Source organism: Rana temporaria, chromosome 1 (assembly GCF_905171775.1).
Source record: "Rana temporaria chromosome 1, aRanTem1.1, whole genome shotgun sequence".
NCBI classification, from domain to species: Eukaryota; Metazoa; Chordata; class Amphibia; order Anura; family Ranidae; genus Rana; species Rana temporaria.
Genome location: NC_053489.1, coordinates 173,568,847 through 173,593,377, shown reverse-complemented (window position 1 = coordinate 173,593,377; position 24,531 = coordinate 173,568,847). Strand labels below are relative to the sequence as shown.

The 24,531-nt window shown below is 43.2% G+C and overlaps 1 protein-coding gene across 1 annotated transcript in view; it reads right to left on the bottom strand.

Annotated features, from left to right (window-relative positions):
- The window catches only part of TMEM116 (transmembrane protein 116), a 90,150-nt gene that overhangs the window by 28,509 nt on the left and 37,110 nt on the right, over nucleotides 1–24,531 (bottom strand). Inside the window, exons 2-4 of the mRNA XM_040346257.1 lie at nucleotides 11,501–11,547; nucleotides 7,090–7,153; nucleotides 4,854–4,982 (exon numbers count right to left, since the gene is read on the bottom strand). Of these exons, the coding sequence (XP_040202191.1) occupies nucleotides 4,854–4,982; nucleotides 7,090–7,153; nucleotides 11,501–11,547 (240 nt within the window). The remainder of the gene's footprint in view (nucleotides 1–4,853; nucleotides 4,983–7,089; nucleotides 7,154–11,500; nucleotides 11,548–24,531) is intronic.

Sequence of the window (24,531 nt, the reverse complement as noted above, 5' to 3'; positions counted from 1 at the left end):
CTTCCCTCCTCCCGAGCATAGGCAAGATCTCCTTTTCAGCACCTTTGCTAATGGACAATGGCAGCGCTATCCCTGCTGCATTCAGCCACAGCCCTCCCCTGTTCTCCCAGGCTCTCCCATTCCATCTGGTCGGATTGGCAGCGCACAAAGAAGAAGGAGGAACATCAGTTTCTCCCTCTCCTCTGTGAAAACTGAGGCCTTAAGTGATGAAGATTTCATCACTTTCAGTATTGGTTCTGCATTTTCCTGGCCTTGGAGGGCAGAGGAGGTATCAGGGGTCTAATAAACCCCAGATTTCTCCATAAAGAGGATATGTCACTACCCAAGGTATCACAAGGGATGATAAATATCACTAGTTTTGTTAGCTGTTTTTTTTTGTTAAGGTTATCTGAAAGATAGGTTTCAAATGTTTCCACAGGGGCGCAGTTTAAGCGTTTGCCATAGGTGCTATTTTCACTAGATAGGCCTCTGATGTAATAACATGTTACAAGAGTGCAGAGGGCAAAAAATCTATTTTTAAAACTAACTGGCTACAGAGTGGGGTGATTTACAAAAGGAAAATAAACTATCCACTTAACAAAAATATATACGTTTAGGCCCCTTTCACACTGGGGTGGGATGTGCGGTGGCGGTATAGCGTCATTAAAAATATCGGCGATATACCGTCGGAATTGCCACAGGATTCGGCCACTAGCGGTGCGGTATTAACCCCCACTAGCGGCATTAACCCCTGCTAGCGGCTGAAAAAGTCTTAATACCGCCCGCAATGTGCTTCTGCAGAGGTGCATTGCGGGCGGTATTACCGCGGGTTCCCATTGTTTTAAATGGAAAGGAGCTGTGAAGGAGCGGTATACACACCGCTCCTCTCACCGCTCCAAAGATGCTGCTTGCAGGAGATTTTCTTCTCTCCCGCCAGCGCATCGCCTCAGTGTGAAAGCCCTCGGGCTTTCACATTGAGAATGCTGGGCAGGAGTTTTTCAGGCGCTATTTAGGTGCTATTTTTAGCGCTAAACCGCCTGAAAAACTCCTCAGTGTGAAAGGGGCCTTACTGAGCTTAATGAATAAGGTTTCTTCAATCATCCAATCAGGTGCTAGGAAAAAAAATGTTTTTCTTTCTCTCACACATGATTGGTTATTCAAAGTGACCACAGCCTCGCCTTATTCTTCACTATATTAATAAAGTTCCAATCTTGGCCGGTTCAACACAAATTGGCTTGTATTCAAACCGTTAATGGGCAGGCTGAATGAAGGAAATTAAGGTGAATCTTCCCAATGGGACACAGATGGCTAAAGAAAAACTGGCAGGGGTTATAACTCTTACGTATGCCCTGTACACAGTCAGTTGGACTTTTTCCATCAGAAATTCCGATCTTGTGTACGGGGCTTTACTTTATCCAAAATGAAAAAAGTTTTACTTTAAAGCGTTTGTTACCCCAACACTTTATAGTCCTGAAATGTGCCTGCTCTACCATGTACTTGTATAAAAAAGTATCCTGTTTTCTTTGTATTGTTTCCTTTATGTGAAATCCCTGGTGTTCCCCTTGCTTTCCTATTAAAATCTGACCACACTAAGCAGGAGAACAAACTGTGGTCAGTTCTTTAGCTATGCCTGCTCTCCTCCAATGATAACTTGTCCTGACATGCCCCCACTGCATAGCCATTTACTGGCAAGATCAGTGTTCTGCTGCCCCCCCCCCCAACTCTAATGTAGCTGAGAACAGAGGGAATTTATAAAAAGGGAAAAAGGTTATTTATAATGTTTATTTTTTATATCTATACAATTTTTTTTGCCTTTCATTTCTTTTTTAACCTCTTCCCGCCCACACAGCAGGTTTTTACACATTGTGGCTTTGAATTGCCGGCGAGTGGCGCCGGCGGTGTGCGCACACGCCCGCAGCGTCAGTCAGGTGCCGATGCGCGTGCCTGGCGGCCGCAATGTCCGCCAGGCACCCGCGATCGGCGGTCACGGGGACAGGGACATGGAGCTCTTTGTGTAAACACAGAGCTCCACGTCCTGTCAGGGAGAGGAGACTGATAGTGTGTCCCTTGTACATAGGGATAACCATCGGTCACCTCCCCCAGTCACCCCCTCCCCCCACAGTAAGAATCACTAATTAGGGAATACATTAACCCCTTCCTCACCCCCTAGTGTTAACCCCTTCCCTGCCAGTCACATTTATACAGTAATCAGTGCATATTTATATCATTGTTCGCTGTATAAATGAGAATGGTCCCAAAAATGTGTCAAAAGTGTCCGATGTGTCCGCCGCAATATCGCAGTCATGACAAAAAAAAAAATTTCATGATTCTATCCCCTATTTTGTAGAAGCTATAACGTTTGTGCAAACCAATCAATATACGCTTATTGCATTTTTTTTTTTACCAAAAATATGTAGAAGAATACGTATCGGACTAAACTGAGAAAAATTATTATTATTTTTTTTTTATTGGCTATTTATTATAGCAAAAAGTAAAAAATTTATTTTTTTATCAAAATTGTCGCTCTATTTTTGTTTATAGCGCAAAAAATAAAAATCGCAGAGGTGATCAAATACCACCAAAAGAAAGCTCTATTTGTGGGAAAAAAAGGACGCCAATTTTGTTTGGGAGCCACGTCGCACAACCGCGCAATTGTCATTCAAAGCGTGACAGTGCTGAAAGCCGAAATTTCACCTGGGCAGGAAGGGAGTATATGTGCCCAGTAAGCAAGTGGTTAAACTGAATGGGTTGTTTTACAAGGTTTACAGTTTTCTATACAGCAATGTTTCTAATTCCTTGTGTTTAATGACCATAAATAGTTAAAATATGCACCTAGCTACAACGAGGGCCACGTGTTACAAGAAATTGCCTTACAAGAAATGTGTCTGTAAGAAGGTAAAAACTGGATTGTCCAGAGTCATGAGATCACTGACAGCTGAGAAACAAAACAAAGGCATTACCTGGGACATACCTCACGAGAACTGAACCTGTACTTTAATGTCAATGTCAATGTTTGTGTACAAGGCTAAATAAAGGCTAAAGCGGCTGATCAGCCTTTCTCCACCTTTTTAAAACAGAGGAACCCTTTGAATACCTTTCCAGTCTCAGGGAACCCCGGCTAAAAATGACTACATCTACAATTCATGACACATTAGTGTGATGGTCAGTGGGAAGAATGCTCCTTATGCCGTGTACACACGGTCACAATTTGCGACAAGAAAAGTTTGTGAGTAGGCCCCATCTGACTTTTTCTGTCGGAATTTCCGACAGCGAAAATTTGAGAGCTGGTTCTCAAATTTTCAGACGGGAAAAGTTCTTGTCGGAAATTCCAATCGTCTGTATGCAAGTACAACGCGCAAAAAAACATGCATGCTCGGAATCAATTCGATGCATGCTCGGAATCATTGAACTTTATTTTTCTCGGCTCGTTGTAGTTTTGTACATGACCACGTTCTTGACGGTCGGAATTTTGTGTGACGGTGTGTATGCAACACAAGTTTGAGACAAAATTCCGTCTGAAAAAATCCATGGTTTTCTTGTTGGAATTTCCGATCGTGTGTACGCGGCATTACACTTGTGATCATTGGGAAGAATCCCCCACTTGCAGATAGCTAAAAAGGTCAATGGTGTCGGCAGAACTTTGCTCATTACTCAAGGAACCCCTAGAAACCTCTGGAGGAACCCTGGGGTTCCATGGAACCATGGTTGAGAAAACCTGCCATAGATTAGGCAATTTTCTCTCCTTCCACCATGAGTAGGAGGAAAGAAAATTGCTTGATTTCTGTTGATGGGGGATTTTCTTAGGAGGAAAGAAAATTGCTTGATTTCTGTTGATGGGGGAATCGCTCCCAAAGCGCTATTGTGTTCTGCCAGCAGGGAGTGGATGAAAAAAAATTTGACAGGCTGGTTGTACTAAAGTCGATCAATGGATCAACTTGACTACAACCAGCCTGCCCATAGATAGATGGAATCTCGGCCGGTCACTGCTTAAACAGACGAAATTCGATCTATCTGTGGCTGACTTTAGACTTGGTCATCTGGAAGAGAAAAGGACCTACCTAAATTCCACAAGGACTACATCAACTTGAGGCTCTTTCACATGTGCAGCTTTTATTGCCACCCCTTGATACGCAGTGTATGGTTTTCAGTGGGTATTTGACGGGCAGTGAGGTGGCAATATGTTGGCTCCTCACTGCTTCTTTTACCCCTCAAAATGCCAACTTTCTGCATTGCAAACCAATCGCATTGCAGACAGTTTCAGAATGTCCCCATTCACTTAAATGAGTGGTATTCGTGGGGACAAGTCGATACATTTTTGTCATGGATGCAGCTTGTATACAGCCCTGAGTATCTGCACTTCTGTGTTTAGGTGGGTGGTTGGACACGGTAAAACACAATGGATCACCCGCCTGCTTTTACCTCCCCTGGCAGTCCATGTAAATGGGCCTTTGCTCATAAGGAAACGCATTTTTTGGACAGAAATATATACACTAAAAAATAAGCTGTATGATATCTGTATACCCTAGCCCATGGAGAGATCGCCGACCGCCGCACCCCCCCAGCTAGTCCCTTTACAAAAAATGTCCTTTTAAAAAAAAAATCCTTTAAGTGCACTGTGTCATTTGTATGAGCACCGGACACAGTGCATTATGGAAGCGTCATGCCAATGCAATCCTGTGATTACAGGCAAGATATTTAATTTGTGGGGTTTTGTGAGGCTTTGAGGCGCACTGCACAGCGCCTCTACACTCTCATTGGTCATTCTCTTTCATATCTTTCTGTGGATTGGCTGCGCCATAGAATATGGGTGGTGCCCCGACCTCTGTAACGAAAATGGGTGAATGACAGTAAGAATAAGGGAGCACAGCACTTACCTGACCCACTGCCTGCAGGTTATAGCATGCAACATCGTGCTGACATGATCTCCTATATAGAACGGCTCCGATGAGCCAACACGCTGCAAGGAGCAAATCAGAAAGACTAAGGTAGAAGAGAGGCCGAACCTAGGAGTGACAATTACAAGAGAATTATTGTCTGCAATAAATCACACATATCTTTGAAACTAAATACACATCAGAAGAATGCATGTATATGATATGAAATATATAACATAAATATGCAGTGGGCAAAGCACTAAAGAATCATATTAGCTTTTAGAAGAGAATTTGAGCCAATTTTCTTTTTGGTTTTGGGTAGAATATAAAGGTTTAGAACTTCTGTTAGGTATTATTGATGCCTAGGTCCTAGTGGGGACGTTTTCCCTTCACCTACTTTCCCAGTTGTATTACATATTGTTCCCATATTGTCCTGAATATCTGTCTGCTCTACAACAGGGTAAGCTGCAAACACACTATACCAATTTCAAATGGTTCCCTTGGGAATTCTCTGTGTTGATCGCCCTGTCAGCCACCTCCCACTGGATACCCTTCAAATGAACAATCAGAGAATAGTTGGCCAAACAGCAGCTGCATCCAATTAGATTTGGGTGTCAGCTGAGGCTGTCAGAATTTAAAAACCACAGCAGGCAATTCCTCCATCCATGCTGTATATTGTGGAAGGGGAGATCTGATTATTTTTGTTCAACCGGCAGGATGCCTGTCTGGGTGCTGGCTTGGATTCTTACATTAGGGTAGAGCCATTACTAGATGAGAGAAAGAGATAAAGAAAAATAATTATTACACTTTGGTAGTGATTTAATAGCAGAGGGCACCTATCACTCACACACCCATCCCAGAAGCTAGGTCCAATGCCCACTGGTTTCGTCAATTCCTTGCAGCGGCCCTTATAGGGGAGACAATGATTCCCTTCGATTGGTCAACAGTGTCTGTACTCTCTTTCTTTACTTGGACTCTGACAATCCCCTTTTTTACAATTGCCTGTATTACATTATACAGGTTCCATTCATGGTGTGACAGAGGTTATTGAACTCTAGCCAATTGGATTTGTGCAAAACCTCTTTATAATGGAAAGTCTTTAAAACGTACTATTCAAATATCACATTGGCATCAAAACTGGTGGCAGTGACATGTGACCGCTTCCTTAGGCCCCGTACACACGACCGAGTTTCTCGGCAGAATTCAGCCAGAAACTCGATCGGACCCGTATTCTGCCGAGAAACCCGGCCGTGTGTACACTTTTGGCCGAGGAAGCCGACGAGGATCTCATCGGGCCAAATAGAGAACATGTTCTCTATTTCCTCGCTGTTCAATGGGAAATTTCGGCTCGCCGAGATCCTCGGCGGCTTCACAAGGAACTCGACGAGCAAAACGATGTGTTTTGCCCGTCGAGTTTCTCGGACGTGTGTACGGGGCCTCAGGCTGCCTCACTGCAAGGCCAGAAAACCTTCTTCTGTCCCTCAACTCCATCAGGGAGAAACACTTTAAAACCCCACTGATTTGGCAAGGGTGGCGGCACCATATGTCATTTACATGGTAACTTCCCATCCACAGTTCGCCAGGTCTTCCTTGTAGCCCCTGCTGCTCAATCTGACTCAACAGCTCAACTTGCTGATTGTTGTCAAATTACCTCTTACTAGGGAAAATACCACCAATCTCTTAGGAATCACAGAAGGAACAGACCACGCAGGTAATCCTTTCAACTTGGTTAATGACACCCCCTTAATTATCCTGTAACCTAATCTTATAGTTAGGACCTGGTCAAGGGGTGTAGTTAAATCTTAGCTCTACTGAATAATGTTCAATCCTTAGATGTACCAAGAATGCTTCCGGTGCACTCTCACCAGGTGCTATACACAGCATAAATATTACATTGTTGACCACACCAGAAGCAGAAGGTGACCACCCCAAGAGGGACACAGACAGCAACAAAAAAGGCAACAGAGAGGATTCTTTTTTGCTATTGCTAAAGAGATTGGGGTAATTTCCAACTCACTTCTGGAGGATTACTGAGGCTGGAAAATGAGTGGAAAATCACCCAATGGGTTCTGAGGCAGAAATAATGCCCGACATTGGTTCTAACCCAAACTAAAAAAAAATGTTTATGATTGAGCTGGTTTTAATTGGGTTGTAGAATGAGCAAAGAAAATGTGTTTAACCTCTGCTTATTCCTATGGGAAAATATGGATGTTAGCCATTTTCACTAATTACTTACCTCTGCAGATTTTACTACATTCTGAAAGACTGCATAACCAATTATTGAGCCAGGACCTAAAATACTAAAAAAAAAAAAATGTAAATATATAAATTCAAAACAAGAATAGAGAGGCATTAATGGGTCTTGCAGATGACATAGATCAAAACAGCAGCATTTTTATTGTCAAGGTTTGCGATGAAGCTCAGTCCACCTTTTTCATTAAACTACAACATGGAAGTGAACAGATTATTGGTCTGTTCACTTCCATTTTGTAGTGTCTTGAGAAAGATAGACTGAGCTTCATTGAAACGTCGACAATAATGCAAGTTAATTAGTCTCTAGATTATTTGAAAACAATGCTCTCCCTAAGGCCCCGTACACACGTCCGAGAAACTCGACGGGCAAAACACATCGTTTTGCTCGTTGAGTTCCTTGTGAAGCCGCCGAGGATCTCGGCGAGCCAAGTTTCCCCGTTGACTAACGAGGAAATAGAGAACATGTTCTCTATTTGGCCCGACGAGATCCTCGTCGGTTTCCTCGGCCGAAAGTGTTCCTCGGCCAGGTTTCTCGGCAGAATATGGCTCCGATCGAGTTTCTGGCTGAATTCTGCCGAGAAACTCGGTCGTGTGTACGGGGCCTAAGTGGCTTTTAGATTATTCCAGGATTTGCTAAGCAGAATACATGGTAGTTGCTTTGTAATCTCCAAATATCTATATTTAATATTATAGAAAAATAATTAAAGGAGCTGGATATGAAAGCATAGCAACCATGAGTTTGGGGTAAACACTGCAATAACTCAAAGTATGTTCCAACTAAAAATAGAGTTTATCCTTAACTTTATAATAGTGATCATGGTGGGGGCAAGGCTGGGAAATTCAGCAGGGGGATGCTGGCACAGGAATCTCTGAAAGATTTAAGAAATCAACCTATTGGTATTTACCAAAAGCTGAAATCAACCAATTGGTATCTGCCCAAAAGCAGAAAGTATCTTGCCATGCCTTTTCCTAGTCAGCTTCTACTTATTATGTCTAATTCTCTAATCTTGTCCTGGCAATCTTCTGTTCTAGGACACTCTGTTGGGTCACTCCTGTGTTGTTTACGCTGGTAACCTTCATATCTAGTGCCTATTGCCCACCCCCACTCTTGTTTGTTTTCCTGGTCATCCTGTTAGTTTGGTTCCAGCACATCTTGTTGGGTTGCATTTGCCCATCCATTATTGCCCTTGGCAATTTTCTAACCTACTGCCTTTTTTTGCTGCCACTCAAGACTATCCTTGGCTGTTGGCCATCCTGTTTGTCTCAGTTGTGACTAAAGCAAAGGCCACAACGTGGAGGTGTCCTTTACAAGTCCACCAGCCATTATGGCTAAGACTAGTCACTCTCTGATCCTGCCCCCACTTGGTGACACAACCTTTATGTCCCCTCATATTGTAATTGTCCAGTCTGTTTGTTTATGCGGTTCTCATCCTGCTCTTGGCTGACATCCCAATCTGGCATTTGACCCTCAGACTCTCTATACATTATCTATTAGCTATGATGTTCCTTGACGCTGCACTAGGTGTGTCTAACCCCGGCAAGCAGTCGACTGTTAATCCTAACATAAGCGTGGTCAGATCATTAAGAAGTAAACTAAACTTTTCCATGGATGCACTTATGTTTATGAAAAACAATGTGTTAGTTCAGGTTTGACAAGCAACGCAGTTATGTCATTTCAGCATCTTCTAAATTTAGTATCACGAACAGTCAGGACGAGTCATGTGGATTGATGTTGTATGCTTCGTTACACACCCTAATGACATGTGACTTATAACCATACCTGCAGGATCTATAAAATACAGTATATGATACAAGTCATAGCTGTGTGGCAGATGATACAGATTACAGCAGTTGTATGATCTAAAAATAATAGAGTTTTGAAAACCTCCTCCAGCTCCAAGCACCATACCCAGGGCTTCCCATGATGCTAGGGCACTTAACCTTTTGCACTTCATTTCAGGAGACTTGAGCAATGCTGTGGCACTGGTCAGGTGGTCTTTGAAGTGGAGGATCAGTATTCAGTCAAAGTCACTCAGAGGGAGATTTACTAAAACTCGTGCACACAGAATCTGGTGCAGCTGTGCATAGTAACCAATCAGCTTCTAGGTCTTAGGGCCAGTTCACACCAGACGCAGTTCCGTTCAGTTCCGTGCGCTTTTTTCTGCACAAAATGCATGCACAGTCTTTTCCATGTATTCCAATGGCTCTAGTTGGCTCTAGTTCACACCATGCAGTCAGTTTCCGGTCAGTTTCTGCACCATGGATTACATGGAAAACACTGTGCATGCATTTTGTGCAGAAAAAATGCATACGGAACCGAACGGAACTGCGTCTGGTGTGAACTGTCCCTTATTGTAAACGTTTAACTGAACAAGCTAAAGTTAGAAGCCTATTGGTTACTATGCACAGCTGCATGAAATTCTGTGTGCACCAGTTTTAGTAAATCTCCCCCTGACTGTCTGGTTCTGCCTGAATATAAAGAGACCTTGTCCCCAGGCCATTCATGTCAACTAAAATCCCCCCTAAGATTATACTTATTTAACATATTCTATGCAACATATCTTCCTGTAAAATCCTCCCCTGTGTAGACGTCTAAAATTCCTGAGACTGCTGCTGGGGTCTACCATCTTGGATGTCATGTCAGCAGTCTCAGTGGACGATTACACCGGCTACCTGCGATCGCGGGCACGAGATCCAGCACAGGGATTTGTGTGTGTAAACACACAAATCCCTTTTCAGTCAGAGGAGAGGAGAAATATCGTTGTTTCTACTAAGTAGAAACATTGATATGTCTCCTCCTCCAGTCAGTCACATCCCTATACAGTTAGAAACACTCAGGCCTCGTACACACGATAGGTTAAACAGAGGACAACGGTCTGATGGACTGTTTTCATCGGTCAAAACCGATCGTGGGTGGGCCCCATAGGTTATTTAACCATCGGTTAAAAAAAAGCCAACTTGCTTTAAATTTTAACCGATGCTCAGAATCAACGCATGCTTGGAAGCATTGAACTTCGTTTTTTTCAGCACGTCGTTGTGTTTTACGTCACCGCATTCTGACACGAACGGTTATTCAACCTATGGTGTGTAGGCGTGACGGACCATCAGTCAGCTTCATCGGTTAACCTAAGACAACGGTCCTTTAGACTGGTTAACCTATCGTGTTTGTACGAGGCTTTAGTGGCTGGGCTGAAGTATGGTTAATTGCTGAGTATTTTTTTTTATGATTTGATGAAAATAACATTTTTATGTTATTATTAATTAATTTATTAAATCAATAAACCAGGCCGTGGCCAATTTTATGCCAAATTTATGGTGTGGTGTTTTTTATTCTGTTCTATGCATGTTTGATGGTCTTTGCCTGATGCCTACAGTCCCATGTGATGTTCCAGGCAAATGGGCTTGGAGATGAAGTAAAGTTCCACCTGCCAAAGCAGTCTTCTCTTTGCTAGCTGTATTGTTGGACAACCATGGAAGAGAAGGGACCCCATGTCTAACCTCACAGCTAGCCTTATGCCTTGTACACACGATCGGAATTTCCGATGAAAAAAGTCAGATGGAATTTTTTCATCGGATATTCCAACTGTGTGTGGGCCCCATCTGACTTTTTTCCGTCGGAGTTTAGAAAAAGAACATGTTTTATTTTTTTCTGATGGAAAAAAATCCTATTGGAAATTCCGATTGTCTGTGTGGAACTCCGACAGAGAAAAAAAACACGCATGCTCAGAATCAAGTCGACACATGCTCGGAAGCATTGAACTTAATTTTTCTCAGTTTGTTGTAGTGTTTTACGTCACCGTGTTTTGGACGGTCAGAATTTGGTCTGACAGTGTGTATGCAAGACAGCTTGAACGGAATTCTGACGGAAAATTCCATCGGATTTTATCCCATCGGAAATTCCGATCGTGTGTACAGGGCATTAGACAGCACATAGAAAGATGGGACAAAGTACTACATGTCATTTTTTCCCCTGGAGAGCAGAATACATTAATAAAAAAATAGATAGCTATCTTTATTTAGAGCAAACCTGTCAGCTGTCACATACTGGATAACGCAAGATCCTGGTGTGCAGAGTAGAGTGAAGCAAATGCAGATGGCATATTATGACTGGCAGGTCATTAGCATTGGACTGATCTAATTGCATAAAATCACACTTTTTCGAGAAAGTTTGTTCTATGTTTTGACAATAATCTAGACAATGACTGACTCAAAGGAAATGTTCCATGTAATCTAATTAGTGTACTGCTGCATGTCCAAATGTCAGGTGATTTTATTAAAAAGACACAACGAAAAACCTTAAGGCCATGTAACCTATGGCAGGAGGTGTGGCTTAAAGCTCAAAACTTGTGTGCCTAGGGGCCAGTAATAACAGTCACGCTAACTGGGTGTCATACCTTAGTGTAGCTGTAATCACTTGGATCCATTTGATTGTAAAATACACCTGTAAAAAATAAAATAAACATATTAGTACATTTAAGCAAAATAAATAAATAAAATAAACTACAACATTATGCAGTTGATTTACTAAAACTGGAGAGTGCAAAATCTGAAGCAGCTGTGCATGGTAGCCAATCAGCTTCTAACTAGTGTTGAGCAGAATATGCCATATTCGATTTCGCGATATATCTCGAATATATATTCGAATATTCGAGATATATTCGCTAAATTCGAATATTCGTGATATTTTATCGAAATTAAATGATTGCGATTTTTCGCTATTGCGAATGCGAAAATAATTGCGATTTTTTGATAACTGCGGTAGGAGCACTCTGATTGGCTCAGAATATTCGTGATATTTTATCGAAATATCGCAACATGCGAATGCGATATTTATTGCGCAATTTCGAGAAATGCTGGAGGAGCGCTCTGATTGGCTCAGAATATTCGTGATATTTTATCGAAATATCGCAACATGCGAATGCGATATTTACTGCGCAATTTCGACAAATGCTGTAGGAGCGCTCTGATTGGCTCAGAATATTCGTGATATTTTACAATACAAAATAATTGCGAATATTCGGCAAATGCGGAAGGAGCACTCTGATTGGCTCAGAATATTCTTGATATTTTACAATACAAAATAATTGCGAATATTCGGCAAATGCGGAAGGAGCACTCTGATTGGCTCAGAATATTCTTGATATTTTACAATACAAAATAATTGCGAATATTCGGGAAAAATGCAGAAGGAGCACTCTGATTGGCTCAGAATATTCTTGATATTTTACAATACAAAATAATTGCGAATATTCGGCAAATGCAGAAGGAGCACTCTGATTGGCTCAGAATATTCTTGATATTTTACAATAGAAAATAAAAAGTGTTTTGCATTGGTGGTGATTCTTTACTCTATCCATCTGTCACAGCCATTTGTCAATCAAACACCTTGAAGATTGAACACGTTCATGCTGCATGCTTTGGACTTTTTTTCACTTCACATATCAAAGACATTTTTATGAAAGATTATTTTTCTATTATTGGGACTATATTTCCTTATATATTTGTTTTACTGTGTATTTCACAAGTTATTTGCGCTTGCTTATTTTATAATTTGCCCACATGTCTTGTCACTAGACATATTTTTTATTCTTGTAGAGCGACTCCATTTTCTGTCTTGTATTAATTTATGTTGTATAACATTTTTGAGTTGCTGCTGTATTCTCCCCTTTTTTTAAGGTATGCGCAATTTTTTCCTTCTTACAAAAAAAAATAATATCAAACATACAAATATTCATAACAGAAACATACACAAAGCCCCCCCCTTTTGCATCAGAGACAATCAGAGTTCTCCTACCACAGTTATCGAAAATTCGCAATCATTTTCGCATTCGCAATAGCGAAAAATCGCAATTTTTTTTTTTTCAATTTGGCAACATAAAAGGATCGCCTCAGCTTAGCTACTCGGCCCAGGGTCTCTAATCATACCAGCAATGCTTTTAGACGTCGATAGGATGTGATCTGTTTTAAAAATCAAATTGAAAAAATGCGAATATTCGGAATTGCGAATATTCACCGCGAAATTCGAAATATAGCGCGATTTCTCGAATATGCTATATTCGAGTCGAATATTCGCAATGCGAATATTCGTGAGCAACACTACTTCTAACATCAACTTGTTTAATTAAAGGGGTGTTCCACTCATTTTTTATGTTTATTAAAAGTCAGCAGCTACAAAAAGTGTAGCTGCTGGCTTTTAATAAACATACACTTACCTGCTCCACTGTCCAGTGCCGCGCCGCACGGAGCTCCGCTTCTCTCCCCTCCTCTCCGCCGGCGTCTCCATCCTAACTGTGGGCACCCGGCCGTGACAGCTTTCGGCTTCACGGCCGGGCACTCACTGCGCATGCGCGAGCAGCGCTGCGCCCTCTGATTGGACAGGCGATCGCCTGGGACCTGTCACGTGTCCCAGGCGATCGCCTACAGGAGGGGCTGCCAAAAGGCGATTAGACTATTCGCCTTTGCAGCCCCTCGGCGGAAGGAGGAAGTGGGACAGGAAGTCCCACTCCTCCTGAAGCCCCCACTCCCCCCCAAAAAAATTACATGCCAAATGGGTGAAACTCCGCTTTAACTACTTCCATACAGGACACTTATACACCTTCCCGCCCAGACCAATTTTTAGCTTTCAGCGCTGTTGCACTTTGAATGACAATTGCGCGGTCATGCTACACTGTACCCAAACTAAATTTTTATCATTTTGTTCCCACAAATAGAGCTTTCTTTTGGTGGTATTTGATCACCTCTGGGATTTTTATTTTCTGCAATTTTTTTTTTTAAATGACCGAAAATGTAGAAAAAACATAGTTTTTTTTTGTTTCAGTTATAAAACATTGTAAATAAGTACGTTTTCTCCTTCACTGATGGTACTGCACTGACGGGCACTGATAAGGGGGCACTGATGGGCACCGATGAGGTGGCACTGATGTGGTGGCATTGATGGGCACTGATGATGGGCACTAATATGCAGCACTGATAGGCGGCATGGATGGGCACTGATAGGCGGCATGGATGGGCACAGATAGGCGGCATGGGTGGGCACGGATAGGCGACATGGATGGGCACGGATAGGTGGCATTGATGGGCACGGATAGGCGGCATGGATAGGCACGGATAGGCGGCATGGATGGGCACTGATAGGCGGCATGGATGGGCATAGATGGGCACTGATAGGTGGCACAAACGTACTAATAGTATGTGTTGTACTAATGGATGCTAATCAGTGCCAAACAATAATTCCTGCCAATCAGTGATGCCCATTGTGGGCACTGATTGGCATCCATTGTGGGCACTGATTGGCATCCATTTGTGATTGTCAAGGGTGGCATAACTGTGGTGGGCATCCCTGGTGGTCTAGTGGCATCCCTGGTGGTCCAGTGTGGGCATCCTCGGGGGGGCTGTGCTGATAATCGATCAGCACAAACCCCCCCTGTCAGAGGAGCAGCCGATCGGCTCTCCTTTACTCGCGGCTTTTCCTGTCTACATTGTGATCAGCCGTGATTGGACACGGCTGATCATGTGGTAAAGAGTCTCCGTCGGAGACTCTTTACCTATATCGGGGTGTCAGACCCGCAATACCTATTGCGGGGTGTCAGACTGACACTCTGCAACAACGATCGCTGCGATGCGTGCCCCTGGGGGTACGCAGCGGCTCAATATCCTGAGGACGTCATATGACGTCCACTCAGGATATTGAAACCACTTTGCCGACGTCTTTTTGAATAAGGCGGGCGGCAAGTGGTTAAGCTTTGAAAAAAAAAAATGGAAGCTGACTGGTTTCTATGCAAAGCTGCACCAGGTTCTGCATGCTCCAGTTTTAATCAATCAACCCCAAAGCCTTATATATTTTACAAAGAAGTGAAAAGTATATCTCTATAAACAGCTCTGTTTAAATATATATATTTTTGGTAACATATTTTTAGAAAACAAATACGAGTATGCTTTGTATCCAGGAATTTCAATATGGCCAAATTAATTATTCTCATAGACATTAGATGATTGTTGTCTAATCTTGCACACCTTGATGTGAGCACCATTTAGACCCTAGATGAAACTGTTGACCAGTGGCGGCTGGTGTTCTTTTTTTTTGGGGGGGGGGGGGGGGTGGAAAACAACCCCAGCTCTTATGCAGCTGATAACAGAGGGAATGTGATCACTTATAAAAAAGGGAAAAAATTATTTATATTTTTTTTTATATCTATACAAAAATGTTTTGCCTTTAATTTCTATTTTAAACTGAATTGGTTGTTTTACAAGGTGATCATTTACAATCAAAGTAATTTTAACCTTCAAGGCTGGGACATAATAAACGGTGGACAGACTGAGTGGAAGCGGATAAATGTGGCTGGTGATGGTCCTGCTTGGTGGGAGGAAAGGTGTGCTTTATACCTTTCACCTCAGGGCATGGCATCCATATTGGAAACTGCTGTATCACATGGTCAGCGTATGGCCCTGGCCTGGAGAGTAATGAGAACAAGGCCTTGCAGTAATTATAAAGCAGTGTCTTCATGTAATGCAGGTTTTTTTTGAAGAGCTAGGGCCACCTAAGCGACTTGGTAACCAGTCGCGGGCCACAATGAGCAGAGCGAGTGGATGGCAGCCCATTCTACTCTATAGAGCCCACTCTTCTTTTTTTCTGTGCGGATCCTCCAATGGTCAGACTTGTGCAGGTCATGTTCTAAATCCCCATCCTGAAATGTTAAAGCACATAGACTATCAGAAAGGGGTCTCAGGGTGTCTGTTGGTAACAGGCATGAGGAGGATAAAGTGTGTTACCCCAACATTTCATATTCCTAATACATGTCTGTTGTACAATGCACTTGTGCTAAAAAGTATCCGGTTCTCTGTATTGCTTCCCTTGTGTTTTCCTGCTTTCCTAAACTGGCCATACCAGGCATTAGAGCACATGTGTTGTCATGTAGCACAGCCTGGATGTCCTCCAATGGTCAGACGGATGCTGACAAGCCACCCTGCACAGCTCATTACTGGGATGTTCAGTGTACTGCTTTTCCTCTGCCCCCTGCTGACACACACCCCTGCAGTCTCCACTCCCAGCTCTCTAAACCCCTCATGCAGCTGAGAATAGAGGTCATGTGATCACTTATAAAAAGAAAAAAGTTGTTTTACAAGGTGTGGGTTCACATAGACTTAAACTGCTTGGGAGCCAATATGTGAAGAATTACTTGAATGTCTTGTGGTTTTTAACCTGTTCTCTAAGCAGTGTTTTTCAACTCCAATCCTCAAGGTGTCCCAACGGGTCATGTTTTCATACTTTCCATTATTTTGCACAGATGATTTGATCAGTTTCACTGCCTTAGTAATTACCACAGCCGTTTCATCGGAGGGAAATCCTGAAAACATGACCTGTTGGGGCGCCTTGAGGACTGGAGTTGAGAAACACTGCTCTAGGGGGTGGATGCCATGTCTCAGACCACACACAAGCTGCACGAGACTAAGTTGAGCCATTTAAATGTGGGTGTTTCACATCATTAGATTCTACTAAGAAATAAACAGTGTTCAGTTAGTTCCTGTCTGGTAGACTTCCAGCGAGATAACAGGATCAACAAGGCACAGCACAGCACTGGGCAGCTCTACTGAACAGAGGGCAGAGTCTACCTACTGTAATAGTCGGCAAATATGGTTGGCTCTTATAACTACAATTCTTTTTAATATAGTAACATACTTTGATAAGTACTCTCTTTCTAAATAAAATGAAATCTTCTTCATATTTAGGTCTGAAAACAGGTCTGAAAACATTGAAAAGCAAACCCAGGCTACCAGTTAAAGTGATCAGTGAGCTACTAATGCAATTCAGCAAAAACATAAAACTGCTCAATTAGAAATTTCACCTAATTTACCCTAATCTAAGTTCTATGTATCCTACAGCAGCAAGATGCTAAAGAGCAGCTCACAAGGTCACAATTGGTGGTTGTACATATGGACTGTAATACATTAGGCTTTCTGAATGTGAAAAACAGCACAGCGCATTCTATAGGTATGTTTGGGAAGGGCTCTGCTGCATTACAAGATACAGCAGGTCTTAAAGGGGTTCGTTTTTTATTTTCTAAATAGGTTCCTTTAAGCTAGTGCATTGTTGGTTCACTTACCTTTTCCTTTGATTTCCCTTCTAAATGTTTTTTGTTCTTTGCCTGAATTTCTCACTTCCTGTTCCTCCTCAGTAAGCTGTTCTGGCTGACTAACCTCAGTCAGAACGGCTCGGACAAAAGTTTCTTAGCATGCTAAGAAACTTGTCCGCTGGAACCATGTCCGTCGGACATGTCCGATGCTCAGTATGACTCATCGGACATGTCCGCTGGTTATGACGTATAACCAGCAGCCCGAAATCCCGCGAATGCGTCGAATTGATTCGACACATACGTGGAAGCATTGAACTTCCGCGTCAGAGAACGTCGGTGTCGTATACGTCACCACGTTCTCTGTTCGCGGGGATTTTGGTCTGATGGTGTGTACACACATCAGACCAAAACATCCCAGCAGACATGTCCGATGAAAACGGTCCGCGGACCGTTTTCATCGGACATGTCTGGCAGTGTGTACAAGGCCTAAGGGAGACAATATCCTGGTGGTACACAGGGAAATGGTTTTGTAGACAACTTTTTTCTAGACTATTCTTTTTTCTTATACTTTAAGTCCCACAATGGACATTTATGTGCCACCCTTGAGCCTTTGCTGATAGTAGTCTGGGTTTTCCAATATCCCTGTTATAGCCATTATTTCTAGCAGTATAATGTAGCGTGTCTTCAGGTAATGACCATCTCCTGAAGCAAGTCCCCATTTTCCAACAACTTCTATAGTATGTTTACAGTCTCTGAACCATCTCGTTCAGCATGTCTGCAGTCTCTGATAATCTCTTGTACGAACCTGTAGTCTTTGACCATCTCCCGATGCATGTCTGCCATCTCTGACAGCTTTTTGTAGCATTACTATTACTGAATATTCACTATCACTCAATATATCACGGAATAATAAGTGATAAAATCAGCACTTTGATAATCTCAGGGGTCCTACTTGAGGCCCCCTCTATGGACCTACAATATTCTAGCCAATAGGAAAAAAGGCTGTCATGGAGACTGAAAATTGTTCTTTCTTGACCATAGAAATAAAGTTAGTTAATAAGGAGTAGAAAATCTTCAATTATCCAATCATGATTAGCTCACTGGGATTGGGTATTCAAAATGAACAGCAATTTTCTTTTCACATGATTGGATAATTGAAGTGAATAACACTTACTGTATATTTTGTGAAGATTCTCAACTCCTCTGGTAAATTAGTCTTCCTAGTGGTATTTCCCATTCATATATTTAGTTGTGTACTATAAAAGGATGTATGTACAGTTTTTGACACAAAGCTGGAAAGTAACCTTCCAGTATCAGTATCTCACGATTGAACTGAGTAGTATGTACCGTATATAAAAAGTTTTTATAGTTGAATGCAAGCCACCCCTGAAGGACCCAGAGGGCACCCAATGTGCCCAGATACTCTGGTTAAAAAAAACTCTGGTCTAATTTACTGAAGGAGTGTATCTTGTTCATTCTGAAATCAAGGACCCAACTCAAGGCCAAGTGAATGCCTGAATTGGTAATAGTAAAGATTGCTGTGATTTCAGTTCATGTTTTCCAATCCAAGACCAGCACTCCATGTTCAAACCCCAAAAAATACTCTATTAGAGCCGGTTCACACTGGGGCGACTCGTCAGGCGACTCAGCCACCTGACAAGTCGCGTCCCATTCTATTCACCAGAACCGTTCTAATAGGAGCGACGCAAGTCTCTCCGACTTAGAAAAAGGTTCTTGTACGACTTCGGGGGCGACTTGGGGCGACTTGCATTGACTAATATACAGAAGTCATTTTGCAAGTCGCCTCTGAAGTCGTCTTCAGGACGCCTTGCCGAGTCGCCCCCGAAGTCGTGCCGCCCCAGTGTATACCAGCTCTTATTGTCACCAAAATAAGTGATGTTTTGGTGACATGCAGAAGTGACCAATGTAAACATAGTAAACTACAGAATCAGACTACAAGTGTGGTCAGTTGTAATCCCTTCTCTTTATAGCGTCCTTAAACTTGATACATCTTTGCCGAATACTGTTTCTGCTTTTTTTTTCTCTAACCACTAAAAAACCTTTATCATAACTACATTACACATACTTGTTACCAGTGCCGATCCTGACCTCCCTGGGGCCCTAAGCAAAATGACATGTCACATGGGGGCGCTGCCGACAGTGACATGTCACATTAAAGTAGAAGCGGGGGGAGGGGGTGTTCTGCTGTCGAAAATTACATCTTACATTAAAGTGAGAAGCAGGGGTGCTGACTTCTCACCTCTTCTTCCATGCAGCCAGCGAGTTGAGAAGTGGGGTGAGGGGCCGAAAATTACTTTTTACTGGGTGGGGCCTCTAGTAATTTGGGGGGCCCTCCGCAGCTTTGCGGGGCCCTAAGCAGCTTGCATAGTGAGCCTATAGGGTCGATCGGCCCTGCTTGTTACCCCCCCCCCCCCCAAAAAAAGAAACCACACACACATATATATTTTATATAATTGTATGCACATCATGCCAATTGCCAAACTACTTATCTTATATACAGTAAAAGCAGCGTGACATATTCTTAGGAATATAGGAATTATATGAGCCCATAAACATCTTCGGGCTTATTTAAAGGTCATTCTGCCCCAAAGATCTATTTAGTTATAAATGTAGATATGTGGTCCAAGTTATCCCATGCCTCCTTGCTATTAAACATACCTTTTTTAATAATAATTACTTATAATTCTATATAAATAATGCCAAACTACATACCTTACAGTATACGTAGGATGACATATTCTTAGCAATCATGTAAGCTCATAATCATCTTTTGGGCATACTTAAAGGATCAAGTATATAACACAGACCAAAAAAGTGCACTACAAGGTCCAGCCCAACATATGGTAGTTTATGGTGTCAGCATGGTGTGGACAAACGTTCATTCCAATATACAAGGATCCTGCAGCTTGCCAGGTAAAGATCCAGGAAGATCCATGGAGCTCCAACAACAAACAAATGGCAGCACAAGATCCTCATTAAAATTAGTAATTTATTCCTAAATATAAAATAGTACACTTAAGCCCTGTACACACGACCGGGAATCCCGTTGGGAAAAAAAACGTTGGTATTCCTGACGGGATTCCTGGCAGGCTTGACTTGAAAAGCCGTGTATACACACGGCCACACAAAATCCTGCCGTTTTTTTGAATGGCAAGAACGCGGGGACGTCATCGACTACGACGAGCCGGTGACTCGTCACATTCGATGCCGTCGCTGCCATCTTGCTACACCCCACACTAACCTTGTATGCTACCGCGCATGCGTCGAAATGTTATCAAGCATGCACGTTTTTTTCACCCATACAGGCGACTGGTTTTCTTGTCAGGAAACACTCTGCCGGGAAACCCGACGAGAAAATAGAGAGCAGGGTTCTCTATTTTCCCGTCGAGGTTCCCGTCTGTTTTCCTGACGGGAAAACTGCTAGGGAGCATACACACAGCCGGGATTCTCGGCCAAATGCTCTCCTAGCAGTTTTCCTGCCGGGAAAACCAGTCGTGTGTACAAGGCTTTACATGTTAAAATCTTGGTAATCAGCATGGATGGAAAATGGAAACACCACAGGGTTGTCCGCAGTGTGATGGATGAAGAGACCATAAGGCTGTAATTTTTTCTATCCCTCTAGCTGGCTACAGGGAAATCAGATCATGACAGCTGTCAGAAAGCCCGCCAATCGTTGGCATTGCTCTTGTGCAGAACGCCGATGATTAGCAGACTTTCTGACAGCTGACCTCCCTGTAGGCGGCTAGAGGGATAGGACAAGTTCATACACAGCCTTGCGGTTTCTTTATCCATCACACTGCGGACAACCCTGTGGTGGTTTCATCTTTCACACATGCTGATTACCATTCTAATGCGGATCTCGCGCTGCCATTTCTTTGTTATTTGATACTTAAAATATCAGTCCACCATAATATTTTAGCTATAAATGGAGGTTGGTGGGCCAAGTTAGCCCATGTCTTCTACTATAAAGGATTGCTTCACCCAAGAGGGATATTTTAGTTATATATGAGGATTGTTAGGCTGAGATAGGCCACAAATTCTTATATACTATGGCCCGGATTCACATACATCGGCGCATATTTATGCCGCTCGTAGCGTATCTCTTTTACGCTACGCCGGCGCAGCGCACAGAGGCAAGCACTGGATTCACAAAGCACTCGCTCCCACTTGCTGTGAAAGATACGCTGGGTTTCCTCGGCGTAAGCCAGCGTAGGTGGAAGTGGGCGTGAGCCATGCTAATGAGGCGTGACCCCATGCAAATGATGGGCCAAGCATCATAGAAGTACTCAAAATTAATAGCGCATGCGCCGTTCCGTGGCCGCATCCCTGTGCGCATGCTCAGAATCACGTCGGAACTACTCCTTAAGATACGACGGATCACTGCCTACGACGTGAACGTAACCTACGCCTAGTCATATTCACGTACAACGTAAACGACAAAAGATACGACGGCTTGTGTTCCATGGTCCATACCTTTGCATGAGTTGCGCCTCCTATATGGGGAGTAACTTTACGCCGGACGTAAGACTTACGCAAACCGCGTATATTATGCGCCGGGCGCAACTACATTTGTGAATCGGCGTATCTCCCTCATTTGCATATGTGCATAGAAAATCAATGGGAGTGGCAAATGCACCCAGCGTAAATATGTGCCCACGATACGACGGCGTAGGAAAGTTACGTCGGTCGGATGAAGCCTTTTTTCAGGCGTATCTCAGTTTATAGGCACGGCACATAGATACAACGGCGCATACTTACACTTACGCGGCATATCTGGATATACGTCGGCGTAAGTGCTTTGTGAATCCGGACCTATGTCTTGGATACTCCAAAAGTGAGGACTTTGGTGTTCCCATCCTTTTTGTGTGTTCCAGCACTTTGCATAATATTAAGGAAATAATGGTGATCATCATGGTTACAGCAGATGTGCGAACCCAGAAACTCAAAAGAGATATATAAGAGATTGTAAGGTTGTTTTAACTCTGCATGGCACCCCTATGCATTTTGCAAACGCACAGTTTGGTGCGAACAGAGTTCTAAGGCACAGTGAACAGAAGTAATGCACAAACAAACCCATGAGCCAAAACAATCAGTATTCACACGGCTTTGACCTAACTGGTAATGTTTTTGTAGGGGTAAGTGCACTTTGCACATAATTCTTTTTTATTACCTCAACTATGTGCAAGCTAATTAAATATTTAACAGAGGAGGGCAGGAGGAGTTATTGTTTCCTTTCCAAGTGTCTGTAAAAAATGTGAAGTCCTGGAAGCATTGGGGTGTTGACTGGTCTAAGCTGTGATTTTTTTATCACCAAATAAGTAGCACCTGCCTTTTTAGAACAGATGGTATGCACATCTCGCACTCTATCACATATCCCAAAAATAAGGGGATTATTCCTATTTTTAGTATAGTGGGTGAATGCACATAGATCGTTCCTTTATGCCCCATGGCTAACTGACCTCATTCGTATAGCAGTACTTCTAAAACCAGGGTGCTGCGGCACTCTGGGGTGCTGTCTGGGTTCCTCCAGGGTGCTGCCAGCACAGGACCTAGTTTGCCCTGGATCAGTTTCATGAGGTGCCATTGTGTGGATGGGCTGGCAGGTAGCACCATAACAACCAACTTGCAACTCATGACTCTGATCCAGGGCAGGTGGCATGCAGGGCTACCCCCCAACATTAAGGAGAAGACAGAAATCTGCTTCCTAATGACCTGTGTGAGTGGGGGCTCTGGGATGGGGGAATTCTGATGTGATGGGGGACTTTGTAGTGATGGGGAGGCTCTAATGTGATGGGGGGACTCTGATGTATAAGGGCCACTCTGATATGATGGGGGGGGCTCTCCAATAGGTGGGACTCTCTTTCTGGGGCCTCTATGATAGGGGGGAATCTGATGTAATGAGGGGCCTCTGACATGAAGGGGGACTCTGGCGGGTTGGGGAGACCTGTAATGTGACGGGGGGATCTATCATGTGTATAGAGATGAGCTTGGCGTCCTCCAAACTCACCTCTATACAAGTTTTAAAGTAACGAAAATTTTGACTACAGATACGCTTTAAAATTGAAGCTTAAAGGAGAAGTACAGCCAAATCTCGTATGGCTGTACGTCCGTGGATCACAGGAGAGCAGTTCGTTCTGCACTCCTATGACCCATTTACAGTTGACAGCGGGCTGATGCAAGCTTTTGGCTGACATCATAGAGTCGGTCCAACCTCGGGCAAGAATGCGACACTCATCTCAGGTCCCTTGCCAGATCTCCTGGTCCCTCCCTTATGCTGAATGCCCCCACAGCAAACAGCTTTATATGGGGGAACCCTAGCCGAGCCGCTGCTCTGTGTGCCCACCCCCCATCTCTCCTCATTGGCTCAATGACTTTGATTAAGAGCAGCAGGAGCCAATGGCGCCCATTGTGTGTCTCAGCCAATCAGGGGGGAGAGTTCTGCACAGCCGAGTCTCTTGTGCAACATCGCTGGATCGAGATGGGGCTCAGGTAAGTATTAGGACGGCTGCTGCACACAGAAGGTTTTTTATCTTAATGCATAGAATGCAAAAACCTTCTGCCTTTAGAATCACTTTAAATTAGTGCAACTTGGACCAATGTAAGTATGTAGGTACCATACCTGTGAGATTCCCATGAAAGCTGGAAATCACTGTAGCAAGAATGTTACTATAGTGATTGCCTCTAGCTTCTGGGTTCCCTGCCTAGTGGCTGCCTTGCTGCTTAGTCAGCACAGGAGGTCACTCGCTCAGCAAGGGCGCCATTCAGAGAACACTTCAGCCTACAGGGATGCCTGATGGAAGTATCCCAAGATTTCAGGAGGGGGGGGGGGGGATTGTCTAGGTGATAGAAGCTTTAAGAGCCGCCTGGATCCCACAGAAAAGGGTATTTTTGGGGAAGGGGAAAATCTGATTGTTTAAAGGAAGGGGAGGAGTAAAACAAATGAAAGTAGTTAAAGAGGGTGAAGGTCTCCTTTAAATTGGATCATTAATACCAGAGTGACATTGGCAAACACATTGGCTGCTTATGATCTAATGGGATTGGAGGTGTATACAGAAAACAGTCTACTCTTTAAAGATATAAATGGATAGTACTGTATTTGCCTTTTCTTTTCAACTCTCTATGGCCAATCCATGCAGCTCTATGAGTACGAAAAGCACATTTAGCTTACAATGAAACCAAGCCGTATAATATGTATTCAAATCATGTTGCAATCTGTAAATTTGTTTGCTGTAAAGTCAACAGATTATATCTATGTATACTCTCAATTACAGTTACTTAGCAAGATTACTTAGGACATATGAAAACAGGTTAGACCAGTGTTCACCTTTCACTAC